General features: G+C 52.4%; 1 protein-coding gene across 4 annotated transcripts in view; it reads left to right on the forward strand.

The window, feature by feature from the left end:
• The window catches only part of Rhbdl3 (rhomboid like 3), a 49586-nt gene that overhangs the window by 26284 nt on the left and 13379 nt on the right, over positions 1-9923 (forward strand). For 3 of the 4 annotated variants that reach the window (XM_019210397.2, XM_033762892.1, XM_033762891.1), the window contains one exon: positions 3236-3348. In XM_019210397.2, coding sequence (XP_019065942.1) covers positions 3236-3348 — 113 coding nt within the window. Of the gene's footprint in view, positions 1-3235; positions 3349-8434; positions 8536-9923 lie in introns of all 4 variants that reach the window. The other variant, XM_019210398.2, reaches the window with a different exon arrangement.

Below are 9923 nucleotides of genomic sequence, written 5' to 3' on the forward strand. Positions count from 1 at the left end.
AGCACTACTGAGCTAAACCCCTGGCCCTGTTTTTGTTTTTAGAGATGAGGTTTTACTATGTAGTTCAGACTGCCCTTCAACTAACTATGTAACCCAAGCTGGCCTCAAACTTGTGGCAATCCTCCTGCCTTGGCCTTCTGAGTGCTGGGATTACAGGAGTTAGCCATCATGCTGGGCTACAAGTCACTTATTGAGAGTGTATAGGAAAGAGGAAAATTTTGGAAGCCAGCAGTAGTATCAGCAAACACAGACATGTGATTCTATGTATTTGCCAGAGGTGGGTTGAACATTCATTCAGTCTGAACTTCCTAGTAACCAAGGCAAAGAGGAACATGTGATCAGCCACCAGATACCTTGTTCGTAAACTGTGGATGTGAGTACTCCTGTAAGTGAAGTAAAGGACTGATTTGTTGAAACCACTTTCTTCCAAGGTAGTCTGCATATGTGACAAGAGCCCTGTGGCCTCTGTGGGGGCTTGGAGTGCAATCAGTTCTCACTGGTGCCTCTTGCCACGGGGTAAGGACTTTCCAGGTGCCTGAGTGGCCTCCCTGGTCTGAGTCCCTGGAAGAGCAGTGCTCTTGGCCAGAGGTTGCTATCACATGGTAGAAGCCTTGCATTGGAGACAGGGAGACTCTGAGGTATCTACTGTACTCCCCACCCAGACATAAAGGTGCCCACGACCTTCTGGGAGAAGGCCCCAGGGGGCCTACTCTGGGGTGAGCATGGGCAGGGAGTCACTCTGTCTCCCAGGGCTCCATCATTTGTCATTCCTGCTGCTCAGCTGAAAAATCCAGCTACTCAGGGAGAGGCCCACTCTGAGCTGCTCCCACACAGGCACAGGAGCCCGCCCATCCCTAACCATACTCCCTGTGAGGAGATGCCTCAGTTGGTTGCTGATAAACCTCTCTGCCCTGGGCGGTGGGGCCCATGGTGGTAGGCTCTTTACCTCACCTGTAGTGTCCCAGGCTTTGATCACACAGGGATGGGCAGCAGAGTGAGGGGACTGGCACACTTCAGTCTCTCGTGAGCCAAGATCTGGAAACAACAGAAACGGGCTCCCTGCCCAGGCTGCCCAAGCCTGTGGGAGTTCATGGCTTAGGACTACAGGCCTTATTTCCAGTATTGCCCTATGACCCTCTCTGGCCCCACACAGTGAAGAAGGGAATAGCTAAAGCCTCCAAAACCTCCTGGTCCCATTCTCTGCCTCATTAACAACATCCTGTGTCTGTAGTTGACAGGGCACAGATATCCTCAGCCAAGGCTACCATGGTGGCTGTGGGCTTTTCTCCCGTGGCTGCTTCTGATGGGGCCTCATCTGCCAAGGATATGCTGGGAGGATTTCTCTGGGCCTGGTTTGCTTTGTTTTGTTTTCTTTCTTTTTTTTTGGTACCGGGGTTCGAACTTGGGAACCTGCACTTGCAAGGCAGGCGGTGGAACCACTGAGCTAAATCCCTGGCCCTGTTTTGTTTTTTTAATATGTGTACTGCTGGGGATTGAACCCAGGGCCTTCACACTGAGTTACAGCCCCAGCCCTTTATTTTTCATTTTGAGACAAGGTCTTGCTAAGATGCCCAGTCTGGGTTCATACTTGTGATCCTCCTGCCCCAGCCACCCATTGTACTAGCATTACAAGTGTGCACTGTCACACCTACCTGTGGAACTCTGGGTTCTGAGGGAAGGGCTCCTGCTTGGTGCATTAGATAGGAAAGACAGCTAGCTGGCCAGCATCTCCTGGCCTCTTCTTGGTCTCAAGGTCTTAGTTTATAAAATGAAGGCCTGAGCCCAGAAACCCTCCAAGGTTCATCTGTCTGTGTCTGATCTGTTCCCCAGCCCCCTTTCAGAGCGTTTTCCTGATGTCTGTCATCTCCATGGAGTCCTGTCCCTAGCAGTCAGTAGAGGGTAGAAGACTCCAACATGGTAGCCATTCAGAAGCTGCCTCAAAAGTGCCCTCTGGAGTAGGCAGGTGCCCCACTGGGCTTCCAGGCAGCGCCTCACAGGCCAGAAGCATGGGCATGATGCAGGCCAGGACCCTGCCCTTTTGTTGCTCCATAGCTGAAACCACCCCCAGAGTGCTGTCCATGTTTCTGCTTAGTTGAGATGAGATAGATAATGGATAGGAAAGTGCACTGTAGACTTGAAGCCTCACATTGATTGAATAATAGTAACATTATGATTTTTCCTGGTAATACGTGGACTTGGCAAGACACCCTACATACTTAGCAACAAGATCTGGGGCCGGGGATTTAGCTCAGTGGTTCAGTGGCCTGCCTTGCAAGCACAAGGACCCGAGTTTTGAGATGAGATAGATAATGGATAGGAAAGTGCACTGTAGACTTGAAGCCTCACATTGATTGAATAATAGTAACATTATGATTTTTCCTGGTAATACGTGGACTTGGCAAGACACCCTACATACTTAGCAACAAGATCTGGGGCCGGGGATTTAGCTCAGTGGTTCAGTGGCCTGCCTTGCAAGCACAAGGACCCGAGTTCAATCCCTCTGACCAAAAACAAACAAAACAACAACAAAAAAATTACTAAATACATTGATATCCTAACATGCTACACATGATGAGCACTGTACCAAGGAAGGCATTTACGGGATAAGAAAGCCTGGATCCCTCTCTCAACCTTAAGAATTTTGGAGCAGACCAGGTCCTTCCTTATACCAGAAAGGAGGAACTGGGCCTGGGATTTAGCTCAGTGGCACCATGCCTGCCTTGCAAGCACAAGGTCCTGAATTTGATGCCCGGTACTGCAGAAAGGAGGAAGACTGAATTGCTAAATTATAAGTGCTCTCTTTAATGCCTGCACTTATTCCAGGAATGTCTTTCTCTTTCACTGTCAGTAGCTCTTACAAGTACAGTACAGAGCCAGAGTGACCACAGGGCCCGGTAGATGGAGTAGGTCAGGCAGATCAGAGACCTAACCTGCGGTCCCTCAGTGTCTCATCCACAGATCTTAACCGTGGTTAGTTCCTCTCACAGTGGCTAGCACAGGCGCTGTCGATCACCACCCAGGTACTGTACCTGTGTCCCAGCTGGAAGGAATGCTCTTTAAACATGGTCGGTCTGCATTGTCACTCCTCCCTCCAGACCACAAGCTCCTCAAAGGCAGAGGCAGAGGCTTCATTCGTGGATCCGCAGCATCTGGGCTCACCGTGTTTGTTAAAGAAACAATGAACGCACTAATGAATGAATTAATCATCTGAGTGAATGAATATGATCTGTCACAGGATAGAACACCTGGGACTCAACGTGGTGCTGCAGCTGCTGGTGGGGGTTCCCCTGGAGATGGTGCATGGAGCTACCCGCATCGCGCTTGTCTATGTGGCTGGTGTTGTGGCAGGTAGGCAGGTGGCCCTGTGTCCAAGGGAGAGCCCCCTGGGGCGGGCTGGGGGCGACCCCTTAGGTGGGGCCAGCCTCGGGCTCGCAGGGCACACATGGAAGATCCTCATCCCCAAGGCTCCTGGCTGTGTAGCCATCCTCCAGGCAAACCTCCCCACCTCCAGGGATGCTGGGAAAAGACGGCCACCCAGAGAGGGAGGTGTATGGTGGTGGTCAAGTGGGATTTGGAACAGGAAGACTGACCGAGTTTCAGTCTCCACACCACTGTGTGAGCTTGGGGAAATTACTGATTCTCTCTTGGTCCCATTAATTTCGAAGAGGGAACTAATGAGACCTGCCTGAAGGGTTGTCAGGAAGCTGGAGGGGAGCTCCAGTGGGCTAACTGATCACCACGAGGGCAGCAGAGGTGTGGGCCACGTCCCTGGTCAGGGCAGCACTTGATCTTGGCTCTCCTAGGAAGAGCCGCAGTCTGCTTGAGTGACCCACTGCACACGGGAGAGTCTGGCCTCCGAGGAGGTGGCCTCTTGCTACAGCTGGAGGAGTGGGGGCCTCCGCCTGTCTCAGCACCCATGGGAGGGAAGGCGGGGACAAGTGACCTGGGGCATGAACAGCAGATTTCTGCATGGAGCCTCACAAACTTGGCTTCTGAACATGGGGATCTCCTTTCTGAGGGTTCCAAATTTATTGCTGGCTTTTTAAACAAGGTTTGCCGCCTCAGTGCTGCAGCGGACAGCTGTGCCCGAGGGAGCTCTGTGTGTATGTTTAAGTGAGATCTTAATCCTTTCTGAGTGGCAGTAAGGTTGTCATCAGTAGAGCGGGCAGCTTCAGCCTTGTAAATGAGCAGGCAGGAACCCTTGGAGGTGACTGCAGTGGTTTCAGCAGGGAAAAGGAAGGGTCCCACCCCGTGCACATGGACTCTCAGCCCAGGACATTGTCCCAGCACTGTCTCCCTTGCTCCTCAGTGGGGCCAGCACCTGGACCTTGGACAGCAACCAAAGTCCTTTCCCAGAATTCAGCACCAGCCACAACCTCCACAAAGGTCTAACAAGCACCTCTGTGTATCAGACTTGCTCAGCAACCCTCACACCCCTTAGACCTGGCATCTGGTGGGGGAGGATTTATAGTTGCAGTTTGTGTATCTAGATACCCCGAGTCCCAGATGTTAAATGGCGAGGAACAGGAAAGATGCTCGTAACACTCTCAGTAGTCAATTAGACGGGAGTGCCAATAACCTGGGAGACAGAAATAAGACTCACAGTGACTCAGACCTCTCCCGAAACGGATGCCACACAGGGGCGAGATGGTGCAGGCACTGCTTCCAGACGATGCCAGTGCAGTGGGAAGACACACAGACCTGAGCACGGTTCATCAGCTGATTGTGAGCCTGGGAGCTGTGGCATCGAGCCAAGGGTGTGCCCAGTTCCGCCCAAGCCGTCCATTCAGACCAGAGGGCACTCTGGTCACTACGTATCATGTCATCGATCTGCAGGATTGAGTGGATTGAGCTTTCTAACTGCCTCACTCCTCCTCCTTGGCATCCTTCCTACCTCAGGGAGGGAAGCCCATGTGTAGGCAGCCAGAACTTGACCAGATGGCCACTAGTTATCAGTGCCTACCATGTGCAACCATATTTAATCCTCACAGCTACCCCATGAGGTAGATACTATTACTTCCCACCTGGTAGAGACAAAAGCGAGGCTTAGAGGCAAGGGGTACAGCTCAGTGGTGGAGCATGTGTCTAAATGCAGGAGGCCTTGAGTTCAATCCCCAACATCAACAGAACACTATACAAAATCAGAAGTGTGCCGGGGATTTAGCTCAGTGGTTCTGCGTGCCTCGAAATTGCAAGGTTCCAAGTTTGATCCCCGGTACAAAAAAAAAAATCGGAAGCAAGCTGAGCATGGTGGTACATGCCTATAATCCCAATACTCTGGGAGGCTGAGGTAGGAGCATTAGAAATTGAAGGCCATGCTGGGCACTTTTTTTTTTGGTACCGGGGATTGAACTCGGATCCTTGCGCTTGCAAGGCAGGCCACTGAACCACTGAGCTAAATCCCCAACCCTATGCTGGGCAGTTTAGCAACCTGGCAAGACCTTGCCTCAAAAATAAAAAATAATAGGCTGGGGATTTACCTCAGTGGTTCCAGCGCCTGCCTCACAAGCGCAAGGGCCTGAGTTTGATCCCCGGTACCAAAAAAAGGCGGGGAGCTGGGGATATATATATAGCTCAGTGCAAAGGCCCTGGGTTCATTCCTTAGTACCACCACCATCAAAAAAAAAAAGCAGATGTTCTGCCAGTTTGTATTTCGGATTTCTTTTAACCCCTAATGGCCAGGGGAGATGTTGGTAAACATCTGCCTTAAAAGTTTTCAGGCTAAAATTACTACAAATGCTCCTTATGATGAGGTCACTGGTTTATCTGCCTGCTGGGATGTATTTTGGGGAATGAATAACCCCGACTAAAACCAGCCTGCCCCTGTGCAGAGGTGAGGCATGTCCCTTGGGTTTGCCATTCTCTCCCCGCCCTCCGTCCCCACGATGCCCGTTGAATCCCTCTGGCCTCCTGAATCCCACTTGCCCAGGTCCTGCCCCAGCCTGGCCTTTATTACCGAGTTCTGTTCCTCTTTGGTCGCATCCAGCCCTCCCACCCCCAGCTGACCTACAGGAAAGTGGGCAGGTGGGCTTGGGTTGTTACCTTCAAGATTCTAACACAGGATATGAGCTTTGGAGACTGGATTTTAGACCAGGCCTGGGATCACTAAACTCCTGCTCTGGAAGGTATACTGCAGGCTGCTCCCAGGAGAGGGGCAGCTCTGCTTCTGGCCCCCTCCCTCCCCTGTGTGCCAGAGTGTTTCCCAGTGTCCTGCTCCACCGGTTAGGGAGCCCTGGAAAGATTTACTTTCAAAAGGGGTTTCACTGCTCACAATTTGAAAAGCCCTAAGGCTTTACATCCTCATTTCACAGATGCGAAAACTGACTCCCAAAGAATTCAGGTGCTGTGCCCAAGGTCTCATGACTAGCCAGCCCCAACCCCAACCCCAACCGTCCCCTGGCCCCTGGGGTCAGGAGACCTGAGAGGGTGAGGGAAAGGTCAGTGTGGAGCAGGCTTGACCCTGGTAGGGGCCGTTCCCTGCCTGAGGCCACCCGATGCCTCTCTGCCTTGGTGGATCATCCTGGGGCGGCGGCGGAGGAACTGGTTTGCCTGGATCCGATAGAGGAAAGAGGCCAGGCCAGGGAGACCGGGCTTCCTCTGTCCAAATGGTAATTAATGAGGAGTGCGACTCGGGCAGACAGCCCACAGCCCTGCAATGCAGCCTGCACAGACTGAGCCTGGACAGCGTGGGAATCCTTTGTCATGCAGATTCTGCTGCCTGTTTGTTTGCCACCCTGGGATTTTTTCTTTCTTTCTTTTTTTCTTTCATTCTGTTATATATGGCTGACCCCATGGCTAGACCATAAAAAAGGAAAAGAAAAAGCAAAGAAAGTTATCTGACAATAGATCAATACCTAATTAAAGCCAGAGGGAAGGCATGAAAAGGGGAAAGAGAGATTTATAGTTGCCTGGGTGGGGAGAAGGACTTGGGAGTCCTCAGCTCATGACAGTTTGAATTTTTTTTCTGAGCGATCACAAATCTGCCTTGAGACCAAGAACTGGTTGTGAGGGGCTCTTCAGGGGTCGCAGTAATGCGGGCCTTGAGCTGGCTGGGAGAGGTGGATGACCTAAGACCTACGACCCAGGGCGTGGGAGCTCTGTGTGTCCATCTAGATGGTCAGTGCCCCCCTTCTCCTGCGGGGTGGGTCCTCTACCCCGGGAGGCTGCAGAACTGGGCTTTCCGCCTGGCCTTCCTCTCTCCAGAGGCTAATTGGCTCGGAAGCCTGTGGGCATTTTCCAGCGGTGGCTTCCACTAGCTCAGGCCTCCACTCATCCTCTGTGTCCTGGACTCTACCTCTTAGCTATTTTTAGTCTCCTGTGTCCTTCCCTAGAAGCCAAAGCATTGATCACACTTAAATGAGACCTGGACAATAAATTTTCCACCTCCTCTTTGCCCAGCTTCCTTCCCAAGACAGAAGTTTGTCATCTCTCAGACCAAGAGCCAGGAACCACCCTTCCCCCCAGAAGGTGTGACATCATCTCTCTCTCTTTCTCTCTCTCTCTGTAGGGACTTTTCAAGGACATTTTTCCTCCAAAAGAGCTCCCCTGTGAGATTCTGCTGGCCTTTTGTGGTTTCCTTTGGCTTGGGGGGTGGGGGGTTGAGAGTGATGCTGAACAGATAGCTAGATGTTCCTAAGCAGAAGAGACCTGGGTTCCAGTCTGGGGAGTGGCTGTCACTGAAGCCAAGAGCATGAGCTTTGGTCAAGAACACTGGTTTTGGCCAGGCATGGTAGTGCACACCTGTAATCCCAGCACTTAGCAGTCTGAGACAGGAAGATCACCATGAGTTCAAGGCCAGCCTGAGTTACATTTTGAACTCAAGCCTGAACTACATAGGGAGACACTGCCTTAAAAACAAATAAACAAACAAAAATCCTTGGGAGTGTAGCCCTATGTTGCCTGCCACACTCCTGTTGGGGGCATGGGTTTTATGCCAGGCAGGTGCAGACTCTAACCCTGATTTCTGCACGGCCCACAGGGCACTCAAGGCTTAGTGAGTTCCCCGTCTCTGCGGTAAGGCAGCTGGCACTTGCCTCAAAGACCGGTCTTGAGGATGGAAGGGAGGAACTGGTGCCTCACACACAGGACCCCTGCCATGACTGGAACAACTGCTGACACTGTTTCTGTTGCTGCTCCAGATCCTGCAGTAGCTGTGTCATGCAGAGGCTGGGATGACCTAGGTCTTAGCCCATGACCTAGGTCTTAGTCAGAGGTCCACCCTGGAAGGTCACTTCCCTTCTTTGAACCTCGTCTTCCCATCTGTAAACTCAGTTGGCAGAATCCAGTGGCTCTTTCAGCCTTGGGATGGTCCTCTGGAAGATCCTCAGGAAGGTTCACGCGACGTCTTCCCACCCAGACAGCAGAATCTGCCACCTGAGGCTGCGTGGGCAGCCAAGTCCAGTGTTCTTGAGGATTCTCTCTCTTTCTGTACTAGGGTCCTTGGCTGTGTCTGTGGCGGACATGACTGCACCCGTTGTGGGCTCTTCTGGAGGGGTATATGCTCTCGTCTCTGCCCATCTGGCCAATATCGTCATGGTGAGCTGGTTCTATTCCCCATGTGTCTTCCTTCCTCTCCTCCGTGTCAGTGGCCTGGGCATTAATCCACTGAAGGGCAACAGGCCTTCCGCCCACTCCTCCTCCTCTGCATGTCTGTTTCAGCCGGATCCCTCCCGGGCGTGGCCATCTCTTTACTCCACCTCTTCCCTATTTTGTGGCTTTAAAAAGTGTTAAAACGTGGCCACTAGTATGAGCAATCAGTGAAAGTCCTCATTTGTCAGAGTTGTTCGAAGGAAAAGGACCTTAGAGATTCTCTCACCAAAATTCCTCAATGGGAGAAGTGGCACTGAGAGCTTAGGTGATTTGTCCAGCTTCACAGCCAGGTTGTTTGCGGAACTGGGACTTGAACCAACGCCTCCTGACAACCATCCAAGGGTTAGTCCTCCGCACCACCCCCGTCCGTGACAGGACACTGTTCCGTCCCCTGTGCTCTCCTTTGCATTTTTCTGAAGAGCGACAGGGTGCGATGGTGAAGAATGCTGGCTGCAGAGCCCAGCAGCCTGATGTGACCCCAGGGTGACCTGAAGCAAGTACTCGGCTGCTGTGTGCCTCGCGTGCACGACGGTGAGATGCAGTGATCGGCAGTGAAAATGACCCCTTAAAGGTTAACTCAATTCCCCAGTCACAGAAGGGGCCAGAGTGAGCTCAGACTAGACAAAACCTTGCAGGTGAGAAATTGGGGTGAATCTGATATGGTAGAGGATGCCAAAGCCCCTGTTTCGGGGGAGGTCTGGGGTTGGAACCTTGCCTCACGACTCGGCGGCCTGGGAGCTGCCAGGCTTACATGTCTGTTTTCTCTGTGCCTGGCATGGGGGTGGGACCAGAGTAGGTGTGCCCACCACATTTTGGTGAGGGAAGGAACGGAGGGAGGAAACGGAAGAGAGGAAAGGAAAGGGGGGAGGGAGGGAAGGGAAGGGAAGGCTGGTGTCCGGAAAGGACGGAGCTTCCTCCTCCTCCCCACCTGTGGAAAGTGGGGGGCCCTCCCGCACCCCCCACTCCTTCACCTCTGACCTTCCCACGTGCTGTGGCAGTTGTGCGAATGCTTGTTTGCAGCAGTTGTCTCGAGTTTTCTCCTTGCTTCCCCCATTCTCTTGTGCCCCACCCCCAACATCACCCCTCGTCTTTTCACCAGTGTCTCCTTTGCAAATTGCCAGAGAGCACAGGAGAGAGGGTGAGAGAGACAGACGGATGGACGGACGGACATTGAGTGGTCCTTCTTGCTCCTGGCCTGAATCCAGTGAGCGGTTGGAGACAGACTGCAAGTTCTAGAAAGCGTGTGTGTCACTGTGGAAGTCGAGTGTGTGTTCGTGCTCGGTATTTTACACACACACACACACACACACACACACACACACACACACACACAC

This window comes from Fukomys damarensis, unplaced genomic scaffold (assembly GCF_012274545.1).
Source record: "Fukomys damarensis isolate Sample0158 unplaced genomic scaffold, DMR_v1.0_HiC HiC_scaffold_13, whole genome shotgun sequence".
NCBI lineage: Eukaryota > Metazoa > Chordata > Mammalia > Rodentia > Bathyergidae > Fukomys > Fukomys damarensis.